Genomic DNA, 17,641 nt, shown 5'->3' with positions numbered 1-17,641 from the left:
TGAGCCTCTTAGCTGCAATCTGAAGTGATAGAGGGGAAGATTATATGTAGCCCAGTGTGTGCTCCCTGTTTCATCAGCCACCAAACACAGCATTTTAAACTCTTGTTCAGTAGAAGGAAGAGGCTCAACAATGAGTGAGGAAGCAATTACTTTTACTTAAGCTATTTGGTTTCACATATATAGATACAAAAAAATGGTGCTAAAAACTCAGCTCCACAACTATATACACCCCTCCCCATATTTCAAAGTGGGGAAGACACATGATGAACATGTTTCCTTCAGGAAGCAATGGACCTAGGCCGTCTGCGGGGACCCCAACCACAGTACTGCTCCGCAGAATCCTGAGCAAACATTTCTCTCCGATGCAGAAAGCAAAGACCTTTATTTGGTGATGGTGTTTCTGTGGAGGGGGAAGAGAGAGAATAATAAGTTAGCAAAAGGCCTGGATGCAGCAAGCAAGGGAGACGCCACCTGCCCACTCCTCCAGAGAATGGAGAAGCTCTTAGCTCCTCTCCCCTAGTAGGGAAAATGAAAGGGGTGGAAACAGCAGCTACGAAGCCAGAATCCATCTGCTTCAAGCCTCAGCCACACGCTTCCTTGTACAGATGGCTTAGGGTGCACAGCACACCATGAGCATTTAGTACTGCCCCACTCTCTGCAGATGTGATCGGCAAACTTTTGTGAAGACTGGCTGCTTGAGAGTGACTTGTGGAGATATTTTCAGGACTTTATCAAGGCAGACAGGCGAGCCAAACAGTCAGCTGCAGAGTCGCCCACAGAGAAGGCTGCCTCCCTTCTCCTTAGCAGGAAGGACCCCCATCTGGCAGCCCTGTCTCTCTCACACCAGCCCCAAGACATCCCCTCCCCTCCCCCTGCAATTCCTTACGCATTCATGCTCTTCCCGCTGCCACTGAGCACGATGTAAGGAGTCTTCTGGGCCTTCTGCTTCTCCTGCAGCAAAGCCACCGTGCCCAGAGGGGTGTCGCTGGAGCTCATCTTTTTCAAGAGCTGGAGGAAGAGGAGACAGATCCAATCAGGACCACTTCCCTCACCATCCCTGTACTCCTGCCCTCTGCACAATTCCTCTCCCTAGTTGATGTCTCACACAGTAATGTAAAGAGGCACATTTCAACGACTGGTCAAAAGCTACCCCTCCTGAAAAGGGAAATGGGCGCCACACTTCAGCAGGCCCTGGAGAGACCAATCATTTTGGGGAACAGGCAAGTGGGATGGTTTCAGATTCTCCACGCTACTGGAACTGGCCAGTGCCTCCCTCTCCCTTCACTCACCGCCTCCTCGTCTAGTTTCTTCATGCGCCGCTCAGTCTTCATCTTCCCAGAACCCTTCCCGTGGAAGCGGTGAGAGAGCTGTCGGAACGCCTAGAGCAAGAAGAAGACCGGAAGGTTAAACAGCTTCAGCTGGGTTGGCTGCTGCACCTCAAGCAGACCAAGGCTGAGAACTAGGACCACAGATGCCTATTAGTTGAGACTGAGCCAGCCTTGCCCAACCAGCCCCCTGCCCCAGATGTTTTAGATAGCAGCCTCCACTAACCAGCCAACACACAAAAAATTCTTTTATCAGGCAGCTGCCCTACTGAGAACCAGTTACTCCCTCCTGGAAGTGAGGAAGCTGCTCCGTTAAAACTGCCCTGCTTGGTATTATTATACCATATGCATAGTATACCATAATATAAGCCATCTATCATACCAGAAGAGGGCTGATAGCCCTGATTAGTAGTACCTCTTTGGGTGTGAGTTTGCGCCCAGTCTCATCTACATATTCTATTTTCACATCTGGCTTGTAACCGTCTTTCTCCTTGAAGTCCTGAGTGAAGCCCCGGTATTCTTCACGCCGGCTGTATTTGTCATCAATGGCCCTGTAAGGAGGAGGAGGGAACAGAGCAGCCTTAACCTCCCTGGCCCAGCCTGGTGGCAAATACAGAGTCTTCAGCTCTGCTGGTTTCGCCATGTCTAGAAATTTCCTGACCCAGGCTATCTGGTTCCAGGGATGTCCCACCTCCACCCTTTGAAGCATCTCTGTCTGCCTGATTTGGCACTGGAGAGCCAGGAGCTCCTTCCCCCACCCACTAAGCCACTCACATTTTGTCCTCAATGCAGTAGACTGCCGATGGCAGAGACTTATTGGGTGCCTTCACTCTTGCCACCTTCTGTACGGTAGTCTCCAGCAAGCCTGGTGAGGAGAAGGAGAGAGAAAGAAAATGGACTTGCAATATCCTACTCATGCAGCCCTCTTGGAGGAAGAGTGCCAGCGGACACGAAATGCAGATGGAGCCCCCTTCTCTACACCAAAGGATGGCTGACCTACACACAGGCCTGCAGGTGGCAGGAAGGCTCTGGCCAACCCCTCACCCATCACACCCACCCACACACTGGCCTTACCTTTGTTTTGGCAGAGCATAAGAGCAGCCGCCAAGCCCCGGTTCACAATGGGCTCCTCGTCCAAGATGGTGGTGGAGGATGCTGAGAACTGCATATCAAATGAAAGAAGGGGGAAGGAATCACGCTCAGTTCACCCCGCCTGTACTGACCCACTGGAATTTAGGCTCCAGCAGATGCCTTCAGCACATTTAAGTGGGAGATCCCTTGGAATCCCAGTTACAGAAAGGAATGTATATCTTAATGGAATCCGACTGAAGACACCATGCACTGTTTGCTGTTCTCTCCTTTGAATTTGGAGCCCACAGGGAAATTCCTCTCACCTGATCCTCAGTTGTATCCAGATCAATAACTTCAGGAAGTAGTTGCTGAACTTCTAAGCTGATGGACAACTGCACATTATACACTTGGTAGCTACATCTGCACTAGCAGCTTAGAAACGTTCGAGCCGTAACAGGAATTATAAAGTATTATAAATCTAAACCCCAATGTTTTGTTACCCCTGCAGGATGGTGTACACGGTTACTGCCGGTGGTTCTATGATTTCATATCTAGCTTTTCTTTAAATTCATGAACTGGGTTGGAGATTTTATATTCTATATCTTGTCAAGGCCTCTGGGCTCACTGCTGCTGCTGGCAAGAAGGGGAGGGGTGCCAGTCCTAAACTGGCTGCCAAGGAATCTTAGAGCGCCAGCCTGGAACACACCCCCCCACACACATACACACAAAAGGCAAACTCACATCCTGCTGCTGTTTTTCCTCATCCAGGTTGACAGTGCTCCAGCCGATGTTCTCCTCCCCGTCTGAGTCTGAGCCCCCATTTGCTGACCTCTCGTCATCTCGCTCAAAATCCTGAGAGGGGATAAAGGGAGAAGGAGGAGGAGGAGACTGTGTTACAAGCCAGGGGAAGAGCAACTGCTTGGCATGCAGAAGGGTCAAAACCCCAATGGCATCTCTAGGTAGAGCTGGAGGAGAGACCCCCCCCCCCAGCAGAAATCCTGAAGAGCTGCTGCTGATCAGTGTGGACAGGACTAGATGGACTCAACTCTAAGACAACTTCTCATGTTATGGTCTTCCCTCGCACTTTAATTTATTTAATTTCATAAAATGTATGTACCGTTTGCTTGTTAAAAAAACCCTCAAAGCGGTTACAAAGAACATAACAATACCTGTAAAAACAGAGCTATTTAAAACACTGAAATAATAATGAAAACCAGCAATGAACTAAAACCAGGTTAGACCACACTTCCGCATTCACTCCTTTGAGGATTCCCCTGCCCCTTTTTTTACAATCAAGCGGTGCGTACATTTTATGGAATAAATGAAAACTATCTCGCAGCAGTGAGTTCCAGAAATTAACGCTGCACTGTGTGAAGAGCCATGGCTACATCGGAGAGCTGCTTCTTGGAACACAATACTGGGAGCGGGGTGCTGGTTAGCAATTCCACTTGGGTCTCATCTGCACTGACCAGGCCAGCATCCCTTAGGGGCTTATTACCATGAGCTCTTCCTGGTCCTCGCGGTTGCCGGCCAGCCCGTAGGTGGGGATCTCGCCCAGCGTGCGGCAGAACTCGGAGGTGGCGTTGAAGACTATGGCCCCCTTCCGCTCCAGCTCATCGTCGTCCTCTTGGCTTCGGCTGGTCTCCAGCTTCTTCACTATTTCTATGACCTGAAAAGTTGACAGGCAGGGGAGGGTTAGTAACACTGAAGAAGAGCTAACTAGGGTCCAAAGGCCTGGAAGGCTGGCTTCCAGGAGGCTGCCTGGAAAACGGGAGAGTACTTAGGGGTCAAAGAAAGTGAGATCCATTTGTGGGGACACTGAACACCTTCACGGAATTATGTGACTATGGTGCAGTGCTTAGTGTCAGACCATGACCTGGGCGACCAGGGATCCACACTTGGCAATAAAGCTCACTGGTTGACCTTGAGCTCAGTCAGTGCCTCTCGGCCTACCCTACCTCGCAGGGTTGTTGTGGGGATTACACGAGGAAGGGGGAAAACACATACACCACAATAAGCTCCTTGGAGAAAAAGGTGGCACGTAAAAGCCATAAATAAACAAAATAAACAATACACTGCTTCCAATCAAGCACAAATCTGTTTGGCCTGATAGTTATATGCATGCATTGAATCCTAACAACAACTTATTACTTGTCCCCCCCCCATCAGACTGGGTTGCCCCAACTACTTGGCGGCTTCCAACAGAATCTAAGAGAATACACAATACATCAAACATTAAAAGCTCCCCAGTAAAGTAAAATTAGTATGCTTTGGATGTTCTGGCAGCATTAAGCTCTCTAGCAAAGGGGGTGGCGGTGGGACTGAAGTTTCTGAGTTCCAAATGCATTATGGGTTTTTTCCCCCTATCTATTTTTTGTGTTTGCTCTAATTTTTTTTTTTTAAACGACCTTCGGGAAATGGTCTCAGAAGCTGATGCAGAGGTATATTTGGTGGCTACCCAGGCCCCATGGCATCCGCACATCTCCTTGCCCTTGAGGTGCCAAGGAGACCCTCTTGCCGCTTTACAAGGTCAGCCTCTGTGGCAGCTGGATCCCCTCCGCTTCCTCACCTTCTCCCCACTGTCCTTCAGCTGCTGGATCTGCCGCAGCTTCCGCCCCTTTTCCAGCTGCTTCTGCAACTCCAGTTCCGCCTCATCCTCCTCCAAGGCAGCAGGAGAGTCAGGGCCTGCGAGAGCGTCTTCTGCCAGAAAGAGGGGGAGAAAAGGAGGCGAAAAGGTCTTATTTCCAGAGTGTTTCACCCTGGATTCCCCACCCTCACGCTCAGAAAGATCTGCCTCCCCTTTCCCAATGGGCCGTGCCTTTAACCCTCACCCCCAAGTTTCTAGGTTCAGCCTTCCCCCAACCTCGCACACTCCAAATATTTTGGACTACCAACTCCCCCTTTCATTTTCATTTCACTTTTAATTTGTATGCCACCTTTCTACACTGCTGTTATACACAACACAGTTTATAAGCCTGTTGAAACAAAATGTAAAAAGAAAGAGCACACATCCTAGAACAATCCAACCCAATGCAAATAAGTCATAATGGGGGAAAATGATTTTACAATAACCTATCAAATAACGTAGTATTCAATAATCCATTTAGAATACAGGCAGCTCCCCAGTTGCGCATGAACCACTAATGTCTGTGCCATTTTGGCCACCGCAAGGGGCAGGGCTGGAACGGGGCGGGGGGGGGGGGGAATGGAGCAGGGGCAGAATGGGGCAGGCTGTGTGGTGCCACAGACGCAGCTCCCACATAAATGGGGAGTAGCCTGCATAATAAGATGGACTTTCAAGGTACGGTATCCGAAAATTATAAACCAAAATTCACTCTCAACAATTGCAACAAATCATTATTCGACTATAATAAATAAAAGTAACAGAAAAGTAACTATACATAAAATACTATATAACAAGATAGCTTATAAAATTACTCCCATCAGCAAAACTGTGTTGGCCGGGGCTAACTGTAGCTGGTAGTCCAAAACCTCTGAAAGGAGCAAGGTTAAGGCAGGCTATGCCAGAGCCAGTGTTTCAGTTTATGGGGCAGATAAGGCCAAGGGAATGTGGCCCTCTACCTGAAACAGGTTCTCCATCCCTGTTGTAAACCAACCCAAACACCATTGGAAGTCAAATGGAATCCATTCCGGAAGTTCGTTCAACTTCCACAATGTTCGAAAACCAAAGCGCGGCTTCTGATTGGCTGCAGGAAGCTCCTGCAGCCAGCTGGAAGCCGCAGAAGGTCCACTGGAAGTTCGGCTTCCAAAAATAGTTCACAAACCGGAACACTCACTTCTGGGTTTGTGGCGTTCGGGAGCCAAAACATTCAAGAACTAAGCTGTTCTCCCCTCTCTCCACCCCCTTTCTTTTTTCTTTTCTTCTCCCCCTAATGCCTCAACAAATGAAATGGATTTGTAAAAATGTTACATGGAAAAACAACAACGAGGCATTACACTTACTTCTGTAAAACAAGAAAACCCTTAATAAAATAAAAAAAAAGAAAAAAGGAAAAAAAAGAACTAAGCTGTTCGAAAGCCAAGGTATGACTGTACAGAGGTTTTTTTCAATTGTGTAAAAAAACACCACAGGTCTAAAATGAAGAAAATAAAACACAGACACCTCCGGCCAATCCTTTATGCACTTTCCTTTGAGAATGCCTCTAAGCCCCTCTCCTTCGCCCACCCAATCATCCCCAAGCAGACTCACCATCTTCACTGCTGATCTCCATTCTCTCCACCCGAATGTCGTCTGACTGGGGCAACTGCTCTGAAGCTCCATTCCTGGCATATTCCGTGTAGCCCTCAACATCCTCCTCCTCCTCTTCTTCCTCCACCACGGCAGTCTTCCTCCTCCTCCCCCGGCCACGCGCCCTAGAGAGCCATTGCAGGGGAGACATTGAGCACAGGAAGCAGTTCTCTGCACCAGAGGTGATGCGATCACAAGCTGTGGCACCCCGGACCTAGCACGGAGACAGCTCTTGGGCAGAGGGGTCTAGGAGGGATGAACCCCCTGCCTGCTCACCAACTGAGGTAACACGCAAGGTGGGAAGCAGCACTCAAGAGCCACGGAAGACTTCTGCAGCCCCTTCCCTGCTCAGCCAGCCCCATTCTGCCCCTGTTACCTGGAGCCAAAGTCCCTCTCGCTGTCCATGCTGCTCAGCGGCAGGAGATCGTCGGCCTTCACTGGCTTCTCCTTCTTGCGGATCTTCTTCACCCGTCGCTTTGTCTTCTTGAAAGTGACGTTCTATGGCAAGAAGCAGAAGCATCAAAAAGCATGCCCAGGCCTGTGGGAGAACTGCCGGCCTGCCCTCCTGCACTCATACAAGACTCTCCCACCCCAAAGGCCTTCTGCTACTCAAGGCTATAAAGCGAAGTCCTTGGGCCCAACATGCTTCTGGCATTCCCATCTTGAATTCTGGGCTAAGCTTCCAAGTGGAAAGAGCTCAGTTTCCTTAGGAAAGGAGTTTTCCACATGGTGTGGAGGAAGGAAGGCCATTTATATGGAAGCGAATATTTGATGCAGTTGAAGGCAAAGCTTGGAACGTGTGCAGAGGTTTTGTGACCAAGATGATCCAAGGGCCTGGAAACAAAGCCTTATGAGGAATGGTTGAGGGAGCTGGGGACGTTTAGCCTGGAGCGGAGGAGAATGAGAGGAGATAGGATAGCCACCTTCAAATATCTGAAGGCCTTTCACATGGAACAAGCTTGCTTTCTGTGTCTCTGGAGGGAAGGACCCAAGCCAATAAAGGGGATTCTGACTAAACATTAGGAAGAACTTTCTGATGGTAAGAGATGTTTGACATGGGAATGGACTACCTCCAAAGGCTTTTAAGCAGAGGTTGGATGGCCATCTGTCAGGGATTATTTAGCTGTGATTCCTGCACTGCAGTGGTGAAACTTTGGCTCTCTTCCAACTCTACAATTCTATGGGCTGGTGTCCAGAAATGGAGGATACATTTGCACTTTCTGACTGCAACAAACCATTCATTCATCCCTTCCCACTGCAAAGGTCAGAGCTAAGGGAAGGAGACTTGGAAGGCTTCCTGATGTTCCTCCATTCTTGTGCCCTGCTGCTGACAGCCTGTCGAGACCTCCCTTTTCCCCTCTTGACTTTTCTCACAACAGGAACTTTCCCCCTTGCCTCTAGTCTTCCAGGGTCCAGGACACCTGCTCTTTCCTCCAGCCTAAGTTCCTAGGACTAAGAGCTGTGGACAAAAACCCTCAAGGAACCCCCAAGAACCACATGAGGATAGAGGATCCCTGCCTTACCATCTCCTCTGGCGAGAAGTACTCTGAAGCCAGGCGGAGGCCCGGCACATCCAGGGTCTGAGCCCGGTTGTGTAGGCTGTCCCGGATCTGCTGCAGCTCCCGCTCCCAAGACCCGTCCGCCATCCCCACAGAGTCCAGCTTGAAGGACTTCTTCTTCTCCCCTTCGATCTCTTCATCGTACTTGGACAGGACACTCTTGTGCTTGTACTGGGAAGAGAGAAAAAAGAAGGGATCAGAGGAGAGGAGGGGGACTCACCAATGTGAGAGGAGCTCCAGGGGCCTGGAACAAGAAGAGGCTGGTGGGCAAAGCCGAGGGACTTGCCAGGAGGTTTAAGAGCAGCGACACTTGAAATCTCCCAAGCCTGCCAGCAAGTCACTTCCTCCCAACACTCGAGCCTGACCCCTTCATCCTGATATATGGCTGTGGGCTGTAGATGTTCTCCTTGGGCAACCTGAGCTACTACAAGGGAGGGAAATATATACAGTGGTGCCTCGCAAGACGAATAGAATCCGTTCCAGGAGTCTTTTCGTCTTGCGGTTTTTTCGTCTTGCGAAGCAAGCCCATTGACGGAGTAGCGCTATTAGCGCTATTGGCTAAAAAGGGCTTTTTTGGGGGGGGGATTAGCGGTTTTGCTGCTAAAATGCTTTTAGCAGCTTAGCGATTCAGAATAAGGGGTTTTGGAGCAAAAAATAATAATTCGATTTTTTCCCGTCATTTTTCGTCTTGCGAAGCAAGCCCATAGGGAAATTCGTCTTGCGAAGCGCCTCTGCAGACGGAAAACCCTTTCGTCTTGCGGGTTTTCCGTCTTGCGAGGCATTCGTCTTGCGGGGCACCACTGTATCTGTACCCAAACCTGGTGCCCTATGTATGCTTTGGGCTTCCAGGTCCCATACAGTTGTGCTGCCTGGGGCTGATGGGAGCTGCAGCCCAAAGCAGCTACGGGGCAGTTCTATCCACTGCTGCCATGCCACGCCTAGTTTTCTATTCCAATGCTGTATTATGTATATTCTGCCTGGTTCCCTCCCATAAACAACAAAACAAGGAAGCTCCCTTACGAGCACCATGTCATCCACGCTCTCCTCTTCCTCATAGGGCTTGTATTCCGGCTTCTTCTTGCGCAGCTCCACGTTCTTCTTGGCTTTCTCGTTGTCCACTATGTTGACGTTCACCAGCACATCGCCACCCTCCTCCTCCAAGACTCCTAAAAGGAAGCTGGCAGTCAGCTTGAAGTCAGCCGCTTCACAACTCTTTCTAATGCTACTGAACAATTGTTGAACCCGAACCCAGTCTCATTGGACGCCGACCTGGACCCTCCCCTTGTACATAAGGACCTGCTTGCCATGCTCCTCCCATTGGAAAGACCCCAAAGGTCCATCTCTGGCAGGGTGGGCAAGGGGAAAGCGCAGAAGGGTGGAAACGCCTTTTACTTTGAACAGATTGAATATGTAGAATAAATCTCAAATGGACTTCTGCTAGCTCAACAGGGCTTCCCCCTTCCCACGCCCCCTCCCAAAATTGGCTTGGGGGAAGGTCAGGAGAAACCCCCAGAACAGGGTGTGGATGTTGAATTCCTCCCAGTTTCCATGCACCCCAGAGGTTGGGTAGGGAGAGATGGAAATGCTGAGAGTGTGTTTGTGTCCTTGCATGAGAGAAAGAGAGAGAGAGAGAGAGAGAGAGAGAGAGAGAGAGAGAGAGAGTCACAGATAGCACACATACATATGTGACTGCATGTGTACAAGTGTGGGAGCAAGAGTTGCAGCCTACAACCTGGTCACTGGGTGAAAAAGCCAGAGGACAACCCAAGACTGTTGCTGTCTCTGTCCCCCCACCTTTGTCCTTGAGCGTCAGGATGACCGTCTTCCCTTCCTGGAAGGAATCAATGGTATGCTCTACTGTCAGACCCTTCAAATCCCGTGAGCTGTAGCTCACCTGCAGGGAAGAATATTAAAAGCAGCAATCAGAACAGCCCAGGCAATCATCATGTTTCCTACAATTCTATTATTATAACTGAAGATTCTATCCCTTTGATAGGATGCTCTGTTGGGACATGAACCCAACTCATGTCTGCGTGCTTGTGGGATTGCTCTCCTCACCTTCTTATTCTGCCCAAATTCCTCCTCCACGAGGCTGCTGACGCCAAACTCCTGATCCATCTCTTCCAAGAGCTTGGCCTGTTGCAAGGCAGGAAAGAATACAAAACATGGAGTACAGCTCTAGATAGGACACACTGAGAGGAAAGGAAGGGGTAGAGGTAGGGAAAGTACATGTCCAGCGGTTTGGGCAAAGCAAATGCATGGAGGAAAGCAGTTAGCATTAAGGACTGCTGAACTGGCTCCCTCTCTCTACCATGCCAGGAGTGCAGGGCAGAATGCTGTCTGCCAAATTTCCTGAAGGATGGCACAGGCATTGAATGGTACAACAGGCTCCCCACCCCCACCTCCCGTCAAAGTGCAGTCAGCTCTCCAGGGTCTCAAAGGGGGCAATACCAACCCTCTTCTCAGCCATATCCTTCTCCAGCTGCAGCTTCCGACTTCTTTCAATCCAGGCAGCGGTGTCATCGAGCCACGGGTCATCTTCGCCAAGCGACTTGATCTTCCTGAGGGCAGGAAACCAGAAGAACACCCTGATCAAAGATGATCACCACAAGGATTCCCCAGTCACCCCAAAGATTTGAATGAGACCCTATGTTTTCACCAAAGACAGGGTGGAACAGGAGGGCAAGAAGAGGACTTGGAGGAATGTGGCGCTAAGAAAAAATTAAAGGTGAACAATGAGCTAAGTCAGCTAGGGGACTTCACAAACCTAGAACAGAGTGAAAACCCAGCCAACTTTCCTTTAAGTGCTAGGCAGAGACCTTCTTTATTGTTAACAACTGCATTTCTGTATAAAACATAATCTGCCTGAAAAACAGTCTTCATTTCACACACATCTTTGATTTAGATGGAGCAGCTGAAAATGGAAATGGTACCCTAGTTTCTGGTTCAGGAGCCTCTTTTCCTTGGCAGCAGCGAGCTTCTCCCGGATCTCCTCTCGCTGCTTCAACACTATTGGGTTGATGACCTCAGCTGCCACAGGGTCCTCCTTGCTGCCAGTTTCTGGAGGCGGGGAAAAACTGAGGTTATCAAAGGGCCATGGAGGATGGGAAGATGGCTGCCTTAGAAACAGTAGAGCTCCTCAGTCATATCTTTTTTAAAATAGGTAACTGGACTAGGATAGAGGAAACCTCTTCTTACAAGAGTCCACTGGGTTTGCAGCAGTACCCAGGTTTTGAGCCCCAGTAGCTAAGGCTTACTCAACCTGAGATGGTAAATTGCACCACTTCAGAATGTACTGGCTGAAGATGAGAACCACCTTAAAATGGAGCTTCCAAATCACATCCCATAAGGAGACCATGGTATCAAAAGCACTGGCAGGGCAAACAGGGAAAGACTCCCTTTGTCTGGTTCCAGATACAGATCCCCCACCCCACCGCCGGATCTAGGCCCTAGACAGCAACTAAGGAGGCAGAGAAAATCCCCCAAGCACCAGCCCCACAAGCGTTGATCAACCATCTTTTACTTTCACCTTGTTTTATTTCTGAGAAAGGCAAGCTAGGAGCTCGGCTATGAAGGCAGGGGGACAGAGAGAACCTTCAGCACTCCCCACAGCCTCCCCACCCCACCCTATTTGCTCAGCTATTTATTTATTGCATTTCTATCCCACCTTTTTCTTCAAAAAGTTCAATGTGGTGTTTGTGGTTCTCCCCCTCCTCATCTTATCCTCACAACCACCTTGCGAGGGAGGTTAGGCTGAGAGACGATGACTGGCCCAAGGTCACCCAGTGAGCTTCATGGCTGAGCGGGGATTTGAACTCTGGCCTCCCAGGTCCTACTCCGACACACTAACCACTACACTACACTAGGACCTGTGAGAAGCCTGGGCAACCAACAGAGCCACAGCGCGTGGGCTATTGTTCCCCTTTAACCAGCAGGCCATGTTTCCTCTTGCTTTAGCAGCCAGCAGCGGGGAGGCAAGAATCCTGGAAGGTGCATCAGCAGAAGAACACCAAGGGCTATTCTCTGAATAGAGTCTGAGGCCATAAAGCCAAATGACACAGAAGCCTGAATCACTCACCCTTTTTGACAGAATTGATCTCCAAAGGCTTCAGCCCCAGTTTAGCCCGAAGCTTGCTGTCGAGAGAAAGGCAGAAATATCAAACCCTGCTCAGCAAATCACTACAAGTCACAATAGCTCCACTGCTTAAGCAGCAACTTCCTGCTTCTCAGAGATCACTCTGGGGAGTTTTCTGCCCAGCTCCAAGTTAGCAGCTCTCTCTTTTTTTTCTCTTCAATAAATTTTTATTACTTTCTTTACACAATCATTCTTACAGTACATTAATCAACATATAAATCTTTTTGCTCTGCCGAGCTTGTGACTTCCCTCCTTCCCTTCAGCTGGTATCACTTATCAAATCCAGTCGCGTATTTTAATCCAAGTTAGCAGCAATCAAATGCACTAGTTTTAATTAGTCAGCCCCGCACAAGAGCCAGCTGTCAAAAGATCGCAGCAGGAGGCATTTTCAAAACTACAGGGATACAGAAAGACATCAGGGTCTGTCGCACTCACTTTGTCTCCTCAATGCTGAGGGAAGCATCTCCTGAGCTAGACTTTGGACCGACAACTGTTTGGGAATAAAGACAGAGAGAAGTTTGGTTAGTTAAAGTGGGAAAAAATATTTAGTCCAAGCTATGAGCGTACTTGCATTTCTCCCACCATGTTTAGATTCCAACCTTCTTCAAAGGCAGTCAGGATGGGATTTACATGGGGTGGTGGATGAGGAGTTACTGTTTTGTTTGCTATTACGTTATGTCTTTTTGTGTTTCTGTATTTTAAATCGCCCTGTGATGCTTGGATGAAGGGTGATTTATGAATATAACTAATTTTGTTGTTGGCATCCATTTGCCTTGAGAGATAATAATGGAGTGCACCTTTGGGGGTGAAGCCAAACCGCTGCACTAGCAGCACCAAGGTGAAATAATAATACAGTGGTGCCTCGCAAGACGAAAAGAATCCGTTCCGCGAGTCTCTTCGCCTTGCGGTTTTTTTCGTCTTGCGAAGCAAGCCCATTAGCGGCTTAACGGATTAGCGCTATTAGCAGTTTAGCGGATCAGCTGATAAGCGGCTTAGAGGCTTGGGGAAAAGGGGGGGGGAAGGAAAAAAACCCCGCAGGAACTCACAAGACATTTTCGTCTTGCAAAGCAAGCCCATAGGAAATTCGTTTTGCGAAGCACCTCCAAAACAGAAAACCCTTTTCCTCTAGCGGGTTTCCCGTCTTGCGAGGCATTCGTCTTGCGGGGCACCACTGTAACAACATAGTGACACAGTGCTTTGAAGCCCAGGTGGTCAGGACTTCAAAGAACAGTGTGGGGCTGTTTGAAAGCCATTTTGCAAGCAACACTATGTTACCCTTTGAACCTCCCAAGCATGGGGCGGTTTGCAAAAGGGCTTTCACACATCACTGCACTGAGCTTTCACTGTACATGCCTTGTGCTCAGAACCAACATAGAATCAAATCCCACCCCCATCAGCTGATGTCCCCTTCCATTCCAGTGATGTCAGCAGACTGACAAGGGTGTGTGTTATTTTTTAATGGCCTCACAGGTTCTCGATCTCTGCTCCAATGCAGCTGACACTAAAACAACATTTAATATATTTAAGAAAATGAAGCAGGGCTAGTGACTAACAACTGGAGCGGGGGCTTTGAATAAAATGTCATCTGTCCTCAGATGTTCCTGCTGCTCTTCCTTTTCCAAAAATATTATTAAATATTGTAATGGACTCTGTGGGACAGACACCCCTGAAAAGCATGCTTAGGATTGTAGCCATGCATTCCCTGCTTAACTCTTGTCCCCCAGAATTCACTTCAAATGGCCCTCTTTCTAATCCAGCACATGCAGGGCTGCAATGGGGCACTCTGACCCTACCCAGGCTCACAGCATGCCTGAATTCAATGTCAGGGGAAACCTCTTAGAGCCATGCAAATGCACACAGGGACACCTAACATGTCATTCTCTTTCCTGATCATTAAGCATTACCCAAAGCACAATAATTCTCATGCTATATATCTACAAGAACACAGAATTGATATAAAATAGCCCTCCCCAACCAGGTGTCCTCCAGACATTTTAGACTACAACTCCCATAAGCCCCAGGCAGCCATAATCAAAGATGACATCAGTTTTAGCCCACAACACAGGAGGCTGCCTTTTGCCAGGTCAGGCCACCGGTCCATCTTGTACTGAACAGCAGGGGCTTTCCAGGGATTCAGACTCAGGGACCCAATTAATACTCATGGTACGTCTCCAATAACTGATAATGTGCCATGTTTTTCTAAGGCCTAACCCCCCCCCCCCCCGACTTTTAAATCAGTTGAGGACTGGGTTATTGCAGAGTAAATACTGTATTGCGTACAGATTTCCAAGGAAGAAGCCATATCAAGTCTGCTGCAACAAACACAAGGGTTTTGTGACACATTAAAAGGTTAACAAGCACATTATCCTTATTAGTTTTTCTGGATTAGAATCCACTTCACTTGGTATGTATTGACAGGGAGTGAAGAGCCTTTAATTTTGTGTGACTAGGGAAGGGAAGAAGCTTGGGAAGTGATGCTTGGTGATCCAAGCACATTCCTATTTTCTACCAGTGAAGTGTTGCAGTCTGTAAGGTGTGGGCTCTGCTGGAACAAAGGAATACAGAAAACTATGTTGCAGCCTTCACCAACCTGGTTGATTTGGACTACAATACCACCAGGCCAATGGGAGTTGGAGACCCAAACATCTGGAGGGCCACATCTGCTCTACCACAGAGCTAAAGTCTTTTCTCACTGAATTTGGTGGCATTTACTCCCAGATAAAGATGAGTAGGATTCCAGCCTTACTCTTCCTCCCCTGTCCCACCCTTTCCCAGGGTGTAAAGCAGTGGTAGCCCTCATGATGGTATCCAGATGTTATTAGGCTACAGTTCACACAGTTTGTGACCATTGGCAGGGGTTGATGTGAGCAGGAATTTGACGTCATTTGGAGTACACCTCTTTGAACTTCGGCCCAGTATACCTGGCCTTGGTCCTGTATACCTGAAGGAGCGTCTCCACCCCCATCATTCAGCCCGGACACCAAGGTCCAGCTGCAAGGGACTTTTGGCAGTTCCCTCACTGAGAGAAGTGAGGTTATAGGGAACCAGGCAGAGGGCCTTCTTGGTAGTGGCACCCGCCCTGTGGAACACCCTCCCATCAGATGTCAAGGAAATAAACAACTTTCTGACTTTTAGAAGACAGCTGAAGGCAGCCCTGTTTAGGGAAGTTTTTTAAGTTTGATGGTTTATCGTATTTTTAATAGTCTGTTGGGAGTTGCCCAGAGTGGCTGGGGAGACCTAGCCAGATGGGCGGGGTATAACTAAATAATAATAATAATAATAATAATAATAATAATATTAGGGCACCCCTCGTGTAAAGGAAACTGGTTCATTTGAATCTCCTTATTATTTGGCTGCTCAGATATATATCCCTCCACCCCAGGAACTCCAGGAGTGGCATATAAGGTCCCCAAATGGAGCCTTCAAACATTACCTGAGGCCCCTTTTCATTAATCTGCTTGTTGAGAAGTGTGGAGGGTGGCAGCCCTTCCAGTGGTGGCTCCCCATTTGTGAAATGCTGTCTGGGGGGGGGGTCCTCGTCTGGTGACGTCACTACATATCTTCGGGCACCAGGTGAATACAATCCACTTTAACCCAGGCTTTTGGCTTTCAATTATCTACAGCAGCTTTGAGCGGGTGGGTGAGATGTTTCCATCCCGCCGTTTTGAAAACAAGATGCCTCTTTTATATATTTTTGAGGTTTTGTTTGTTTGGGCTGTGTTTTTTTAATGTATGTGATCCTGCATATATTTCAAGTCACTTTCAGTTACCTTAATGCGGGACGGGGAAGAAGCGAACAACACATTTAACAAATGACAATAAAAAATAACCGTTGCCGTTTGAGTATGGGAGTGCGCCGGAAACCCCCCCCCCCGCCTTCCCTTGCCCACTTTCCCCTACCTGAGCTTTGGGCGGCTTCATATCCTTCGTCGCGCTTCTCCCGCTTGATCCGCCTCCCCACCTCGCCTTCCTGGCTCCCACTAGCGGCAGCGCGGCTTCCCCTGGAAGAGGAGGAGGCGGTGGTAGCGGTGGCCGCCTCATCCCCGCCGCTCCGCCGGCTGCTCCGCTCGCCCCGGCTTCGGCTCCGCTTGCTCCGCCGCTCGCTCCCGTTGTTGCTGCCGCCGCCCCCGCTGCTCCGATGCTTGTGCTTCTTGTGCTCGCGGTGGCGGGACGACGACGAGGAGGAGGTCCCGGTGCCACCGTTGCCGGAGGCAGGAGGCGGAGGTTCTTCGGAGGTCTCGCCCCGCTCCCGGTGCCGCTTCGACGAACCCATGGTCGCGGCTGGACGCTGAGAAAATGGCGTCTCTGCGAGCCAGTGGCTCAGGTGAGTGGCACTTCCTGGTTACCGGCGCTCCACTTCCGGGTTAAACGCGGTGCTTCCGGGCCGGCGTGAATAGGCATCCGGCGCTGGCTTTGGGCGAGAGCAGAGAGTTCCGGAAATCGGTCAAGGAGGCTTCTTCGGTCGGGTGCGAAGGTGTGGATTCATTTGTTGTTAACAGCAGCGTTTTAAAAATCATTATTTGTTGATATCCCTATTCTCAAACCTTTATTGGCATATGTACAAGATTCCAATAGCGTTCAATACAAAACAAAAAACCCAGCATCTAACACTTAAGTTAGTGTAACACAGCATTCACGAATCCTCATTGCGTGTTGCAGAAACCTGTCTACTATCTCTATCTTAACTTTTTGTTGATATGTGGCCTGAAAACTCCAGAAAAGGCAACTGTTTTAAATCAAACTGCAATGGCTTTTTAAATCTTTCTGTCTGCCTTAACAAGGGGAAGGGGGATCTTAGCATAATTTGTATAACTGCTACTTTTTTGCGTGTTTAACATAATCTCCATAATCTTTTCTCCACCTTTAAAATGAGAGGCTGTAATTCTTTTAACTACTACTTCTCCCAACCCCCTTAAGCTTTTGACACCATGACCACATTTGTTTCTTCGTTGGTTTTTTAAAAAAATCTGAGCTGCTCAACAAAAATCAGTCCTAAACTGTCCTACACACTATGTACCCGAGCATGACTGCTAATGGAATTGGAGGGACTTACTTCTGAGTAAATATGTTTAGGATTGCCTTTCCCAGCTGCACTCCTGTGCATGCTTTACTGAGACATTGTAGGATATATTTGTGAGTTAACATACTTAACAGCTATTCTGCAAGTGGTTTCAGCTAAGAATACAGATAAATGCAGTTAATCTATCAATAAACACCAGAATAGCGTCTGTCTCTTGTGTCAGCCTTTCTTTACTTGGGAAAGCAAAATTCTGTTTCAGATCATCACTCCCCCCTTCTTTTA

At 48.7% G+C, this 17,641-nt stretch overlaps 1 protein-coding gene across 1 annotated transcript; it reads right to left on the bottom strand.

Annotated features, from left to right (window-relative positions):
* Positions 1 to 135: 135 nt before the first annotated feature.
* On the bottom strand, positions 136 to 16,695 carry SART1 (spliceosome associated factor 1, recruiter of U4/U6.U5 tri-snRNP). The gene is made up of 20 exons (XM_083416385.1): positions 16,240 to 16,695; positions 12,775 to 12,829; positions 12,283 to 12,338; positions 11,138 to 11,264; positions 10,660 to 10,765; positions 10,263 to 10,340; positions 9,999 to 10,098; positions 9,225 to 9,370; positions 8,169 to 8,375; positions 7,022 to 7,143; positions 6,607 to 6,770; positions 4,966 to 5,096; positions 3,895 to 4,065; positions 3,138 to 3,248; positions 2,400 to 2,487; positions 2,100 to 2,190; positions 1,741 to 1,876; positions 1,290 to 1,379; positions 887 to 1,008; positions 136 to 400 (listed from the first exon to the last, which is right to left on the bottom strand). The coding sequence occupies exons 1-20, from the start codon at positions 16,610 to 16,612 to the stop codon at positions 382 to 384; spliced, it is 2,493 nt and encodes an 830-aa protein (XP_083272511.1). The 5' UTR covers positions 16,613 to 16,695; the 3' UTR covers positions 136 to 381.
* Between the last annotated feature and the right edge of the window lie 946 nt (positions 16,696 to 17,641).

The sequence above is a fragment of the Podarcis tiliguerta genome (assembly GCF_965153285.1).
Source record: "Podarcis tiliguerta genome assembly, chromosome: 16".
NCBI classification, from domain to species: Eukaryota; Metazoa; Chordata; class Lepidosauria; order Squamata; family Lacertidae; genus Podarcis; species Podarcis tiliguerta.
Note: the sequence above shows the minus strand (reverse complement) of the source record. Positions and strands in the feature narration are given on the sequence as shown.

Coding starts and splice junctions, on each gene's coding strand:
- SART1 (XM_083416385.1), bottom strand. CDS start 16,612: ATGGGTTCGTCGAAGCGGCACCGGGAGCGGGGCGAGACCTCCGAAGAA. Junction 10,341..10,659: donor AGGATATGGCTGAGAAGAGG/GTTGGTATTGCC, acceptor GCCTTGCAACAG/GCCAAGCTCTTGGAAGAGAT. Junction 5,097..6,606: donor GGAGATCAGCAGTGAAGATG/GTGAGTCTGCTT, acceptor TCTTTCTGGCAG/AAGACGCTCTCGCAGGCCCT.